This window comes from Rhinatrema bivittatum, chromosome 7 (genome assembly GCF_901001135.1).
Source record: "Rhinatrema bivittatum chromosome 7, aRhiBiv1.1, whole genome shotgun sequence".
Lineage (NCBI taxonomy): Eukaryota > Metazoa > Chordata > Amphibia > Gymnophiona > Rhinatrematidae > Rhinatrema > Rhinatrema bivittatum.
This window is the reverse complement of record NC_042621.1, coordinates 132,507,248-132,523,255: the sequence shown is the minus strand read 5'-3', so window position 1 is coordinate 132,523,255 and position 16,008 is coordinate 132,507,248. Positions and strand designations below refer to the sequence as shown.

At 44.0% G+C, this 16,008-nt stretch overlaps 1 protein-coding gene across 1 annotated transcript in view; it reads left to right on the top strand.

Annotated features, from left to right (window-relative positions):
* KIF1BP (KIF1 binding protein) overlaps positions 1–10,284 on the top strand; it is a 106,647-nt gene extending 96,363 nt beyond the window's left edge. The window contains exons 6-7 of the mRNA XM_029609155.1: positions 6,686–6,798; positions 7,949–10,284. Coding sequence (XP_029465015.1) covers positions 6,686–6,798; positions 7,949–8,824 — 989 coding nt within the window. The 3' untranslated portion in view covers positions 8,825–10,284. The remainder of the gene's footprint in view (positions 1–6,685; positions 6,799–7,948) is intronic.
* Positions 10,285–16,008: the final 5,724 nt, after the last annotated feature.

Below are 16,008 nucleotides of genomic sequence, written 5' to 3'. Positions count from 1 at the left end.
TTCGTGGATTACAAACTTGTTAAAAGACAGCAAACAGAGTAGGATTAAATGGTCCATTTTCTCAGTGGAAAAGGGTAAACAGTGGAGTGCCTCAGGGATCTGTACTTGGACCGGTGCTTTTCAATATATATATAAATGATCTGGAAAGGAATAAGACGAGTGAGGTTATCAAATTTGTGGGTGATACAAAATTATTCAGAGTAGTTAAATCACAAGCGGATTATGATACATTACAGGAGGATCTTGCAAGACTGGAAGACTGGGCATCCAAATGGCAGATAAAATTTAATGTGGACAAGTGCAAGGTGTTGCATATAGGGAAAAATAACCCTTGCTGTAGTTACACGATGTTAGGTTCCATATTAGGAGCTACCACCCAGGAAAAAGATCTAGGCGGCATAGTGGATAATACTTTAAAATCATCAGCTCAGTGTGCTGCAGCAGTCAAAAAAGCAAATAGAATGTTAGGAATTATTAGGAAGAGAATAGTTAATAAAACAGAAAATGTCATCATACCTCTATATCGCTCCATGGTGAGACCGCACCTTGAATTCTGTGTACAATTCTGGTCGCCGCATCTCAAAAAAGATATACTTGCGATGGAGAATGTACAGAGAAGGGCAACCAAAATGATAAAGGGGATGGAACAGCTCCCCTATGAGGAAAAGCTGAAGAGGTTAGGGCTGTTCAGCTTGGAGAAGAGACGGCTGAGGGGAGAATATGATAGAGGTCTTCAAGATCATGAGAGGTCTTGAACGAGTAGATGTGAATCAGTTATTTACACTTTCGAATAATAGAAGGACTAGAGGGCATTCCATGAAGTTAGCAAGTAGCACATTTAAGACTAATCGGAGAAAATTCTCTCTCACTCAATGCACAATAAAGCTCTGGAATTTGTTGCCAGAGGATGTGGTTAGTGCAGTTAGTGTAGCTGGGTTCAAAAAAGGTTTGGATAAGTTCTTGGAGGAGAAATCCATTAACTGCTATTAATCAAGTTTACTTAGGGAATAGCCATTAATATTAATCGCATCAGTAGTATGGGATCTTCTTAGTGTTTGGGTAATTGCCAGGTTCTTGTGGCCTAGTTTGGCCTCTGTTGGAAACAGGATGCTGGGCTTGATGGACTCTTGGTCTGACCCAGCATGGCAATTTCTTATTATGTTATGTTCCTTTACATCGTCCATCAAGGGTATCAATTGAACCTATTGGTTGTCCAGCCAAATTACCCTTCTTGCCCATTTTTGGGGGCCGGTAGCACTTCAGGAAGTACTGCTAGTGGAGCGCTCCTCCCTCTTAATAGCTAGGGCAGTCAAGCCCATACCATCATTGCAAAGAAGGCGGGGATTCTCTTCCAGGTACTTCTTTATTCCAAAGAGAACAGGAAGACTCTGTCCCATCCTAGACCTAAGGGCCTTGAACAAAAAAAAGAAATGTTCAAGATGGGTACTTTGATTTCCCCCCCCCCCTTTTTTTTTTTTTTTTTTACAAAAAGGGGACCGGCTATGCTCCCTTGATCTAAAAGTCGCATGCACTCACATCGAGATCTTCCCTGGTCACAGGAAGAATCTCTGATTTGTGGTGGGAAAAACAGTACTTCCAGTACTGTGTGTTGCCGTTCAGGATAATGTCAGCCCCACAAGTCTTCACAAAATGCCTAGCCATGGTGGTGGCACACTTCTGCAGGCTGGGAGTGTGTTTTCCCTTATCTGGATGATTGGCTGGTCAAGAGTACATCTCAAGCAGGGGCTGCCAGGTCCATGCACTTGACCATCCAGGGAAGTTGCTAGGGTTCATTATCAACCACCCAAAGTCCCATCTCAGCCATCTTCAATTAGACTTCATAGGAGCCCTGCTAAACATGGTTCAGGCCAAGGCCATCCTGCCTTATCAAAGAGCCATCACCATGATGACCATTGTGGAAGAAATTCAGAGCTAGCAGGTGTCAGCCTGGCACATGTTGAGGCTTTTGGACCACATGGCCGCAACCATCCATGTCATTCCCTTGGTATGTTTACACATGCGCAGATCCCAATGGATCCTGATGTCGCAGTGGCGCCAAGCCACTCTGAGCCTTCAGGACTGTATTCGAGTCACCTCTTCTCTCCAGGACTCATTGTCCTGGTGGCAAGTACTTTCAAATCTGGAACAAGGGATCTCTTTTCGAAATCTCCCTGCCCAAATTGTCCTAGCCACGGATGCGTCCACCCTGGGGTGGGGAGCTCCATGTAGATGGGCTCAGCATCCAGGGTCTCTGGTCCGCTTAGGAATGGTTTTGACAAATCAACTTCCTGGAGCTTCAAGCAATCAGGTACATATTCAGGGCTTTCAGAGATTGACTGTCCAATAAAGTTGTCCTGATCCAAACTGCAACTAGGTAGCCATGTGGTATGTCTACAAACAGGGAGGCACGGGATTGTACCTTCTGTGTCAGGAAGTGGTCCAGATCTGGTCATGGGCCCTGTCCCAAGGGATGGTGCTCAGGGCCATGTAACTGGCCAGGATGGAGAAACATGGTAGCAGACAGGCTGAGTCGAGCCTTCAGACCCCACAAGTGATCCCTGGACCAGGGAGTAGCGAATCAGATATTTCACCTATGGGGGAGCTCAGACGTAGATCTGTTCATGTCCCCTTGCAACAGGAAGGTGCCTCGGTTTTGCTCCCTGTTCAGGTCAGATGGCAAGCCAGCCTCGGACACTCTTGCCCGTCATTGGGGCAAGGGTCTTCTGTACACATATCCTCCGATTCCCTTAGTAGCAAACTCTCTTGAAGCTTCGCAAGGACAAGGGGACTATGATCCTCATTGGTCGAGACAGACAGACAGGTCTGGTTTCCACTCCTATGGGAGTTGTCCATCTGGAGACTGATCCATCTGGTGAGTTCCTTAGATCTCATCACGCAAGATTGAGGCAGGTTACAGCATTCCTAACTCCAGGTCAAGTCGCTCACAGTTGGAAAATAAGAGGTTGATCCTGTAACTGCCCGATCTCTGCGTATGTGTCTCGGGTCCTCATGGCTTCTAGAAAGCTTTCAACTAGAAAGACCAATGGACTGAAGTGGAGAAGTTCTGGGTGGTGTGAGCAGAAGGCCCTAGATCTGTTTTCCAGCCCCACACAAAAATTGCTTGATTACCTTCTATACCTATCAGAAGCTGGCTTAAAAACCAACTCCATTAAATTTCATCTCAGTTGAATTGGTGTATACCATCAAGGTTTGGATGGTATGCCCATCTGTCTACAGCCTATAGTTTGTATGATTCATGCGGGGCCTGCTTCAAATGAAACTTCCCGTAAGGCCTCCTCTGTGTCTTGGGACCTCAACGTGGTGTTAGCTCAGCTATTGAAAGCTCCTTTTGAGCTGCTGCACACCTGTGACCTGAAGTACCTGACCTGGAAGGTCATATTTTTGGTGGCGGTCACTTCAACGTACAGGATCAGCGAGCTCCAGGCCTTAGTGACTTATGCACCTTATGCTAAATTTTATCATGACAGGGTGGTCTTGCACATGCACCCTAAGTTCCTGCCTAAGGTGGTGTCGGACTTCCATCTTAACCAGTCTATCATCCTGCCAACTTTCTTTCCTAGGCCCCTTTCACACCAAGGCAAACAAGCACTGCACAGTTTGGATTTTAAGTGAGCCTTAGCCTTCTGTCTGGAGCGGACAGGAGCCCATAGATAGTTCACCCAACTTTTTATTTCTTTTGATAGGAATTGGTTGGGCGTTGCCATTGCCAAACAGACACTATCCAATTGGCTAGCAGATTGCATCTCCTTCTGTTATGCCCAGGTGGGACTGCATCTTGGGGGTCATGTCAAGGCTCATTCTGTCAGAGCCATGGTAGTGTCGGTGGCCCACTTACAAGCAGTTCCCATGGAGATCTGCAAGGCTGCAACTTGGAATTCTTTCCACAGATTCACATCACACTGGATAGGGATGGCTGACGTGACAGTAGGTTCGGCCAGTCTGTCCTTCAGAACCTGTTTGATGTGTAGAATCCAATTCTCCCCGCTTGTTTGGATTCAAGCTGTCTCCCCCTCTGTTACCACAGCACCATTGTTGTTGTGCTTGTTGGCACCTGCTTAGATGTCTGTTGATCCCCCTTTTTGTGTTGGGGAGCAGCCTTTAGCTAGGAATTCACCCATGTGTGAGGACTACCATCCTGCTTGTCATTGGAGAAAGCAGAATTGCTTACATGTAGCAGATGTTCTCTGAGGACAGCAAGGTGTTAATCCTCATGAAACTCACCCTCCACCCCGCGGAATTGAGTTTCTCCTGTTTTTTTTGTTTTAATTATAATTCTGTGTTACAAGACTGGAGAGGGACCCTGTGTGGACGCATGGTAAGGGGTATGCTGAGCATGTTCAGTGTGCCTGGTCAAAGTTCTAGAAACTGTGACATAAGTTTTCTGCCTCAGGGTTCCATCTGATGATGTCACCCCTATGTAGGACTAACATCTAGCTGTCCTCTGAGAACACCCGCTACAGGTAAGCAACTCTACTTTATTTTTTCTTTGAGTGGTAGGGGGAAGTTCCTTGTTCTGCTCTGCACCCTTTGTTGCTGGGGAGGAGGGGGGAAAGGGGGCTCAGAGTAGAGAGAGAGAGACTGCTGAGAATGTCATCTCGGCCAAAAAAAAAATCATTTCTGGACTACACCATTGCTAGCTAAACAATATTCTTATGGGAGTTAAAATAGATTAAGATTTACTTTGACTCATTTCTCTCACTGCATGGTGTGGTAGTATAATTTCTCACATACGCCAATCTTCTTCTTCTGACTGGCTTGCAGCACTTGAGAATCAGTTATTTATTTATTTATTTATTTAAGGGTTTTTTATATACTGAGGCACGTTTGCAAAACATCACCTCGGTTCACAATGTAACATAACTTAGCAACAAGCTACCAGATTTAAATCTTGGCACACCACTTCAGAAAGGTTGTCTCCCCCTAGGATAGAGCAGAGTGAAGGATTCTCTTTAGGAATTAAAATAATGGGGATAGAATGAAGAGACAACATTAATTGAAGGAATGGAAGTTGAGTTTATGTTATGGCACAGAAGAGAACAGTAGACTAAATAGATAGTGATGGGGTAAGCTAGCTAGATCAAACAGGTGGTAGAAAATGCAGTGGAGAATGCATTAAAATAATTTGGTTGACATTTTCTAATTGGATTATAATTATGACGCGCATAAGATTGAAGATCAGTCTAATTTCCTGTCTTTGCTTTCTCAGGAATATATTCCTAAAGATCATCTCAAAGGGGGGCCGCTGCTGCTAAGTTCTTCAAAATCCATGAAATTGCAAAAATGCTACTATAAATTGAACTCTCTTACACTGAGAATTTTGCATAGGTTACAAATCACTCTGCCTTTTGGCTGGATTCATCATTCGGTTTATGAGATGGAAGGAAAGAAACACTTTTTTCCAGATTTGATCTCCAGTAATCAAACCAGAAGGTTTCTATCCTCAACTGAAACCTCCAAAGCTGAATTCATTAACACCATTTTTGGGGCATCCAATCTTTGTCTGCTTATGAAGCTCCTGTGTTTCCTATATCCATCCTCAACACCCAATAATTCTAATCCTCATAGATAACTATAGCACTACTCAACGTATGCAGTGCAAAACAACACATGAGAGAGTCCCCTATTCAACAGAGCTTACAATCTAATCAAGACAAACATATGGGGCAAAAGAGACTTGGAGTTTCATATAGTAAGACAATGGTTAAAACTAGTTAATAAGTCTGAAAGTGGACAAATCAGGTTTAAGACTTAAAAGCAGCCTCAAAAAGTGGGTTTTTAGATAGGATTTAAGCATGGCATGATAGGGAGCATGACACCACACATGGTGCAGCCAGGTGGAAAGCATGAAGTTGGGAATTGGTGGTAGAGGAGAGAGGCATAAAAAGGAGTGATTTGTCTAATGAACGGAGTGTTCGAGGAAGGCTGTAGAGAGAGAAGAGAGGAAAAATGAGAAGCCGCAGAGTGAATGCACTTTTAAGTAAGAGAAGCATGAACTGTATACAGGATTGGTTAGGGAGCCAATGCAGTGACTGAGTGTAGTAGCTTTGGCGAAAGATAAGTCATGCAGTTGAATTTATTAGTAGAGAAAGACTGCTTGCTAGGAGACCTGTGAGAAGCAGGTTGCAATAGTCTAACTGGGATTTGATGAGAGAATTGATAAGGGTTCTGGTAGTGTGCTTAGAAAGGAAGGGACTGATTTTGGCAATGTTATAGAGAAGAAAGAGCACGTTGTAGAAGAGTTTTGAGCAGAAAAGAGAAGAGTTGAAGATGACTTCTAGATTATGGATTGAGGGGAGTGAATATTTTTTGATGTTTGTGATTTGGTGATGCTGTGTGACACTGTCTGATGGTATAAGGGTTCCAAGAATAAACGTCAATTCTGACTATGCAGCATGCTGAAAACATCTTTCACCTTTCAATAAAGAGATGTTTGTTTTAGTACCTTGTGATTTGGACAATGAAGGAAGACTGTTCCTGTATATACTGATTGTACTCATAATCTGCTGAACTGCCTGGCCTTCATATCCTCTTTTGCAGATACTAGTATTTGAGGAGAGTCAGCACCTTACCTGCCCAAATATAAAAATTGAGATGTTCAGAGAGAATGTTGTAACCCATGAGAAAAATATTAATCTCTAGTCTTCTGTGCTTAAACATTTATCAGGTGAAGAGGAACAAGAGCGCCTGGGTCTTCTCCAGCAAAGGCGAGCAGAAATAGCAAGATGCTGGATTAAATACTGTTTGAATCTCATGCAAGATGCTCGCAAGATGCTGGAGGTAATAGATCTTTTTTTTTTTTAATTTATATTTTATAAGTAACAGACATGAAGCATGACACTGACATATTATAGCAATGTACATGAATCACTTAAACATATGTGATAGTATCAGCCTGTTGAATCTATGTATATCAGAAAACATTTTATGCAAAGTATGAAAATTATCCAAATCCGGTGCAACCTTGTGTGAATGCTTATCAATAAACCATATAATAAATCTCCTTTGAATTACCATTTGTGGTGTTTGCCATTATTTTTTTCTCTTGCTTCTGTAAATGAAATTCTGTAACGTTCATAGACATACAGTACATCAATTTATAACATAGTATCACATCCTCTATATAAAACATGTGAATTCGAAGCTCCTGTAAGTGAAGCAACACAACAAAATGTTAACATGAATTTGTGTATGCTGGCGTTTAATTTTCTCCCCCCCCCCCCAACTTCTCCCCTGGTTATCAATGCAAACGTTGTCCCAAAAGTGAGAAAATGGATCTGAAGTTGCATACTTGTAATCTTAACCCACTAAGCTAGGCATGGTTTCAAACTCCCAATTTAGATAGGGGGACCAGGCATCTCGGTGATGCCACTTCATGGCCTTCAAAACATTCACATTTCCAGCCCAGAAAGAAGCAATTGGCAGGCAAGAGCTTTGATAGCAGGAGATCCAGGAAGAGAGAAGGTGGGAAATGAGAGATTGCCGAGGGGCGTGGAAACGTCAGGAGCCTTGTGATAGTGGGGGAATGGTGATGAGCCATGCTGGATGAATGCTAGAGTGGTCGGGTCATGCAGGGGTCAGTTTCCTGCCATTCTTTGGCTACTGGTTAATTCTGCAGTAGGAAGCAGTCTGTGGCAGTTATCATGGAATTGCAAGAAACCGAAGGCTCTGAATAATTTTTTTTTTTTAAATCATTTTTTCTTCTAGCGTTAAACATAATCATTGCTTGTTTCCGATCCCACAGAGAAATTATCCTTCAATGTTTCTGTACCCTAGCCAGCTTAATTTTTACAGTGGTCTTGTCCTCTGAAATGCAGCTTCTGCACCCATTTATCATTTCCCTCTATCAGCCCAGAGACATTGTGTAGAATTTCAAACCAAATTAGAATCTGAAACAAGTTGCATTATTTTATTTTTTTTTTTTTTTCAGGACATCATTGGGGAGCTTGATACTGACAGACAGGATGACATGAAAGCCCAGAGGCTGAAAGATGCAGAAGAGAAAGAGAAGGGCAGGAAGAAAGCTGTGCTATTTGGGTCCAGCGATCTGTCCGATTCTATACTGGCAGGAGAAGAGAAAGTGACTTGCACCTATCCTTTAGATTTTGAAGAGGCCAGGGAGATTTTCCTGCTGGGACAGACTTGTGTGCAGGAGGCTAAAGGATACTTCCAACTGGATGGACATGTCACTGACCACATTAAGGTGCTACAGGACCACAGTGCTTTATTTAAGGTGCTTGCTTTCTTCGAAGAAGACTATGAGAGGCGCTGTAAGATGCATAAGCGTAGGGTGGATATGCTGGAGCCCATCGTTAAAGAATTAAGCCCACAGTTCTACCTGCTGATCTGCAGGCAGCTGCAGTTTGAGGTGGCAGGCATCTATTACGAAATGATGGACTTGAAAGTAGCAATTGGTAACAAGCTAGAGGAACTTGATTCACACACTATCAGGAAGATTAATTCTCTTGCCCAGTGTGCCATCAAGAACTACGAAATCTTTCTGGATTTACTGAAGGATCCAGAGAAGAAGTTCCCTGAAAAACTGGAAGAAGATGTTCTTCGCCCAGCAATGGTAGCCAAATTTCACATTGCACGCCTTTATGGCAAACTTATCACCTCAGATGGGAAAAAGCAGCTGGAAAACATGCAGCTGTCTCTGGAAAATTACATATTTCTTGTAGAGTACTGCAAGAAACATGAGGATGCCATTAAGGCTGTGGAAACCGAATTGGAGCTGAGCAAGGAGATGGTGGACCTCCTTCCAACAAAAATGGAAAGATTAAGAATGAAGCTGTCCCTTGCGTGAACCTTTCTTTATCAAATCGTAATGTGAAATATAGATTTATTTCAATTTAGAGTGAAACAACCAGTTCTAGCCTTCATAAATCAGGTGGCTTCAGTTCACAGGCTCCAAGCTTCCTGATAAAACAATAGTTGATAAATATTTACTAGAAAGATAATATGCATAATTAAATTAACTCTCCTAAGCCTATGTTTTTTTTTATTTTCAGTAAAAACTGGTGCAGTTCTAAATAATGATACTTTTAGAGCAAAAGCATTTTTGTTTCAGTGTTTTTGCTGAACTAGCCACATCAAAGGTGAATTAATTTTCTGTCTCTGGTCTTTACTCTCTTCATGAAATCCAGCTTCAGTTATTTCTAGTAGATCGATTCGTGGAAAGAAGGGGGTTATCAGAGAAAATAATTCAGTTTTTACAGTAAAGGTAAGAAACCTTACAGCAGAGTTGAGCAACTCTGGTCCTGAAGTACCACAAACAGGTCTGGTTTTCAGGATGTTCATAATGAATATGCATGAGGTATATTTGCATGGATTGGCTCTATTTGATGCAAATATATCTCACACATTTTCATTGTGTGTGACCTGAAAACCAGACCTGTTTGGAACACTCCAGGACTGGAGTTGCCGGTATTTTTCTATCTTAATTTTATTAGGTTTTGTTGCCTGAATGTCTTCCTGCATATCACTTTCTGTAGCATTGGCATGAGGGACTGTAAGATAGAGCGAGGGGAGTCAAACGTGTGTACAATGACAGACTAAAATATTAAGCCAAATTGAAAACGCCAATGAACTTTAGATTTGTAGATGCTTTATAACAGTTTGTATGTATTTTAAAATATGTTGTGGGAAAGGTTCCCACACAGCCCGCAGTGGAACTTTCTGGCTGCTGCTTCATACCATTTCACAGCCTTCCTCCAGCATCTGGCACTGGGGGAGCACAGAGCACTAGAAGTACAATTATTTAAACCTGTATCGTTTTCCAGAAAACTCTCTCAATTAGTGAGAGTCTTAACAAGTGAAAGACATTAATTTGAAATATTTTTTAAATAATCTTTTGGCAAAGTGAATGGCTTGTTTGGCATGCTGTGACCCTTTACGAGCATCCTTCCTCCCTTTATGGTACAATGCTAGTGTTGCATTTGCAGAAGTCTCTTTCTAGGACAATTTGATCTGTTTGACTAGTAGTTTTAATGTGCATAAATACTACATAGCAACAATAAAAGCACCAATATTTTGTCAGCTTTCATTCTTAAAAGTACTTTAAATTGTCATCTTTGTGAATTTATTTAATGTTCCGTAATAAATCCGATTTATAAATGCAAAGTGCATCTGCATGTATGGCTGCCTGCTCGGAGATAGGTCCAACAGCTGAAATTGCATTAAGTCTGTAAATTGTATTGTGTAGCATGAGGTTGTACTCATTGTAAAGTATTCGCTTAAATCCAATAAATAAAATGGTTAAATTAATGGATTTTACTTTTATTTTAGACCTCACCAGTTAATATTTTCAGAAACTTGCTGCTCTACTGAAATGTTCTTATTTCTGTTTCTACCTGCCCTCAATACAACACACCTGGGTCTGCTCTTTGTGATTGAGAGTTTTAATTTAAGAGCTCTCCATTTCACTTCAATGTCCTATAATCTCTTGAATAACCTTCCCTACCTCACAGACATTGGATTTTCTTTGTAGCTTAGGAATACTTTAGAATTTGTTTAGTTATTTAGGGGCTGAAAGTTTTATGTGTGACAGATAACAGTAATGCACAAGTTGGTTCCAGGTATTGCCTTATTTCTTGACGCTATCTAGGCAGGCAGCACAATACTATTGTTCTCCTTGGTCATAGTTTTGTATTATCCCAGGACAAGCAGGATGCTAGTCCTCACATATGGGTGACGTCATCCACGGAGCCCTTAAGCGGGAAAAACTTCTGGCAAGTTTCTAGAAGTTTTAACTGGCTGCCTGAGGCTACTGAGCATGCCCGGCATGCCATGATATTCCCTGCCACAGGGGTCTCACTCCAGTCTTCTTTTTTCCGCGCTGCTAGCTGCATCGCGGTTTCCAGGAGCCCCGTGAGTTACCTCACAACGACTAACTTTAATTCTCAACTTTTTACCCTTTACAGGTCTCGCTCGGTTTGTCACCGGCTGGTGACAAACTTCATACTCTTTTTTGACAAAAAGGAATCCGAATTCATCGACGGATGTCGACGGAGAAAACCTCCGGATTCAAAAAATGTCCGGCCTGCAACCGGACTATGTCCATCACCGACCCGCACGTGGAGTGCGTCCGTTGTTTGGGAGGAGACCACGACATCGCTTCTTGTGCCCAATGTCAAGAAATGACGGCGAAAGGTAGGAAGCTTCGCCATGAAAGAATGGCTCAGATTTTTCAAATCAGAGCACCGACATCGCCGTCGACCTCGACTAGATCTTCCCCGATAGGCGTATCGAAGAAGATACTTCTAAAGAAAGTCCAACAAGGTTCGGGAGATGCTTCCTCGCCAACCCCGTCATCGTCCAGATCCGTTTCTGAGATCCGTCCCAAACATAAACACCGGAGACATCATGCGATTCCTCCGTTGCCATCGCCGGAAGAACCAAGGGCTAAACAGCGGAAGTTGTCATCGACCTCGGTAATCCCTTCAGAGGAATCGACACCGTCGACGTCCGTGGCGGACTTAACAACCTTGATTAAGAAGCTTGTCGCCGATGCCATGAAAGAAGCCATCCCGGCTGCGTCTCCAATACCGGCCCTGGTAGGACCGATGCCGACCTACGGGTCGATGCCGACTCCCCAGTCGATGCCGGCCATCGGGCCGATGCCAATGACTCCATCGATGCCGGCCATCGGGCCGATGCCGATGTCTCCATCGATGCCGACTACCGAGTCGATGCCGGTACCATCGTCCACATCGATGCCAGTGCCGATGCCAACGTCATCGTCCATACCGATGCCAATCTCGGTGCCGATGACTGCTGCAGCTCTATCTATTCCGATGGACGTGCCTATCTGCGCTCCAACGATGCCTGCTGCTCCATCGATGTCAACAGCCTCATCTTCGATGCAAATTGCACATCCTTCGATGGAATCGACGAGTGTACATTCTACAATGTCCACAAGTGCTTCCAGACCAATCTCCTCATTGATTCCCATCTCCATGTTTTCCTTTCTCACTACATCACTTTCTACGGCGGCACAACCACCTCCACATTACACTGTAGCTCCTTCTGCAGCTTCAAGCCGGGGAAAAAAGGCAACAGGAAAGTCCAAACATCCAGAGATTCCCTCTGAGAAAAGATTACATGCTATCCTCACTAAAAGATATCATGATCTTTTATCTTCCTTGCCTTCATACCCGGCGGAAAACAGTGATACCAGTGATGGTGCACCGGACATCCAGGATCCTTTACCAGGACCCTCGGGGGTTCCTCCATCTACAATTCCAAGCCATCCTTCATATCCTCAACCAGAGGATACATGGTCTGACACACAATCGGAGTATTCTTCAGAAGAATTTTTATCAGAAGGTACTCCGCCACAAACCAAGAAGCAATCCCCTCCTGAGGATTTATCCTTTGCTTCTTTCGTTCAAGAGATGTCGGAATCCATCCCTTTTCAACTTCAGGCAGAGAAAGATGACAGACAGCAAACACTGGAGATTCTACAATTTGTAGATCCTCCAAAACATAACCTAGCAATTCCAGTTCATGAAGTACTACTCCAACTTCAGCAACGGATTTGGGAGCACCCATGTACAACACCGGGAGTTAATCGTAGAATTGATTCTACATATTTAGTCCAAGCGGCCCCAGGCTTTGAGAAGCCACAACTACCACACAGTTCATTAGTTGTGGAATCTGCGCAAAAGAAATCAAGAAGGTCAAGAACTCACGCTTCTATCCCTCCTGGGAAAGATAACAGATTCCTAGACCTTATGGGGCGTAAGATTTACCAGGGAGCGATGCTAAATGCGAAAATTGCTGCGTACCAACTGTATATAACACAGCATCAAAGAAACCTGTGGAAGCAGATTGAGGAATTTCTTCCCTCTCTCCCTCAACAGCAGCAGGAGGCAGCACAACACATTGTGCAGAAAGGTCTGGATGCGGGCAAGCATGAGGTGCGAGCGGCGTACGACGCATTTGAGACTTCTTCCAGAACGGCAGCTTCAGGCATCAGTGCTCGAAGATGGGCCTGGTTGAAGGCGTCTGACCTACGTCCAGAGGTCCAGGATAAACTAGTGGACTTGCCTTGCCTGGGCGACAACTTGTTCGGAACAAAAGTACAAGATGCCGTAACGCAGCTTAGAGAGCACTCTGAAACATTAAAACAGCTCTCTACGTTGTCCCACGATGCTCCTACTCACCCTGCCCGCAGGCCGCCACGGCGAGACACCAGACGGCCTTTCTTTAGACCAAGAAGGTATTACCCCCAGACCTCAAGGCCACGCTCTACAAGGCCTCCACAGCGCCCTCAGCAGAGACAGCAGAGAGCTGCACGGCCACAGCCTCCGCCCCAAACTGCTTCCACCTCTGGCTTTTGAAAGCAGTCCCGGAGAACAGAGCCAACCCAACCCCTTTCCGAATTTGCCAGTGGGGGGAAGGATTTCCCACTTTTACAACGATTGGGAAAATATCACCACAGATCAATGGGTCTTATCCATAGTTCATCAGGGTTACCACCTAGACTTCACAGCTCCCCCGCCGGAGTGTCCACCACAAAACTCCTATCTCGATCACATACCTCAATTACAAATGGAATTATCTACTCTTCTGAAAGCAAGAGCGGTGGAACACGTACCACGCTCACAGAAGGGAAGAGGATTCTATTCCCGGTATTTCCTCATTCCAAAGAAAACCGGAGGACTGCGTCCAATTCTAGATCTCAGAAATCTCAACAAATTTCTAAGAAAAGAAAAATTCAGAATGGTATCCTTGGGCACCATTCTTCCTCTCATACAAAAGGGGGATTGGCTTTGTTCTCTGGATCTCCAAGACGCTTATACTCACATACCTATTTTCCCACCTCATCGCAAGTACCTAAGATTCAAGGTGGGACGCCAGCATTTCCAATACAGAGTCCTACCATTCGGCCTAGCCTCAGCTCCCAGAGTATTCACAAAATGCCTAGCAGTAATAGCAGGACATTTGCACAAACAAGGTGTTCATGTCTTCCCTTATCTAGACGATTGGCTTATAAAAAGTCAATCTCAACAAGGGGCGCTTACTTCTCTACATTACACAATAAAGGTACTGCACACACTGGGATTTCTCATCAATTATCAAAAATCCCACCTACAACCATCTCATCTACTCCAATACATAGGAGCAGAATTAGACACAAACCTCGCACAAGCTTTTCTTCCAGAAGACCGTGCACATACACTGTCCCAGTTAGCGTACGCCATGTCCACACAACTGCAAGTGACAGCTCATCAGTTCCTAATCTTACTGGGCCACATGGCATCAACGGTTCATGTCACTCCGATGGCACGACTTGCCATGCGACTTACGCAATGGACTCTCCGGTCGCAATGGATCCAAGCTATTCAACCGCTTCATTCTCCCATCCAAGTAACCCACCAACTTCGCTCATCGCTAAACTGGTGGACAATCAAAGACAATTTACGCAAGGGCCTGCCTTTCCAAAAGCCGATCCCTCAAATAACGTTAACTACAGATGCATCCACCTTGGGATGGGGAGCTCATGTACACTCTCTTCAAACTCAAGGAACTTGGACAAAACTCGAAGCCACATATCAAATCAATTTTCTGGAACTTCGAGCTATACGCTATGCGCTGCATGCGTTCAAGGACTGCCTTTCACACAAGACTGTGTTAATCCAAACGGACAATACGGTGGCCATGTGGTACATCAACAAACAGGGAGGTACGGGCTCGTATCTCCTTTGTCAAGAAGCTGCGCAAATTTGGGACTGGGCCTTGAATCACTCAATGTTACTACAGGCCACTTATCTAGCAGGAATTCAAAATGTACTAGCAGACCGACTCAGTCGGCAATTCCAACCACACGAGTGGTCTCTGAATCCCTCGATAGCGACCAAAATATTCCAATGTTGGGGACAGCCAACAACAGACCTCTTTGCGTCGCACCTCAACCACAAGGTGACCAACTTCTGTTCCCTGCACCAACAGAAGCACCAACCAGCCAAGGACGCCTTTGCTCGCCCTTGGAACTCAGGCCTCCTATATGCATATCCTCCAATACCGCTTATCACCAAGACACTGGTGAAGCTACAACAGGACAAGGGGTCCATGATTCTCATAGCCCCATATTGGCCTCGACAAGTATGGTTTCCCACACTGCTAGACCTGTCAGTCAAGGATCCAATTCGCCTGGGAGTAGCTCCCAATCTCATCACTCAGGATCAGGGCCGGTTGCGCCATCCCAACCTTCAATCCCTATCCTTGACAGCATGGATGTTGAAAGCTTGATCTTACAATCACTTAACCTCTCAACTAATGTATCTCAAGTGCTTATAGCTTCCCGCAAACCTTCCACAAGAAAGAATTATTCTTTCAAGTGGAAACGATTCACTTCCTGGTGCAAGCAAAACAATACAGATCCTTTCACTTGCCCCACAACTACTCTGCTAGATTATCTGTGCTATCTTTCAGACTCTGGACTTCAGACATCGTCAATCAGAGTACATTTGAGTGCAATCTCAGCTTATCATGACAAGATAGGAGATGCACCTATCTCCACACAACCTCTCGTCAGTAGATTCATGAGAGGTCTAACTCAACTTAAACCACCAATTCGGCCCCCAGCTACGCAATGGGACCTGAATCTGGTCTTAACAGGTCTAATGCGTTCTCCCTTTGAACCCATAGATACCTGTGACCTTAAATTTCTCACATGGAAAACTATTTTCCTCATAGCCATTACATCAGCTAGGAGGGTTAGTGAATTACAAGCACTTGTCACATACGAACCTTACACAAAGTTCCTCCATGACAGAGTGGTTCTCCGAACACATCCAAAATTCCTTCCCAAGGTAGTTACGGAATTCCACTTAAATCAAACTATAGTTCTACCCACATTCTTTCCAAAGCCTCACTCTCATCAAGGCGAAAGAGCTTTACACACTTTGGACTGTAAACGTGCTTTGTCCTTTTACTTGAATCGCACGACGTCCCTCAGAAAATCCAATCAGCTTTTCGTCTCAT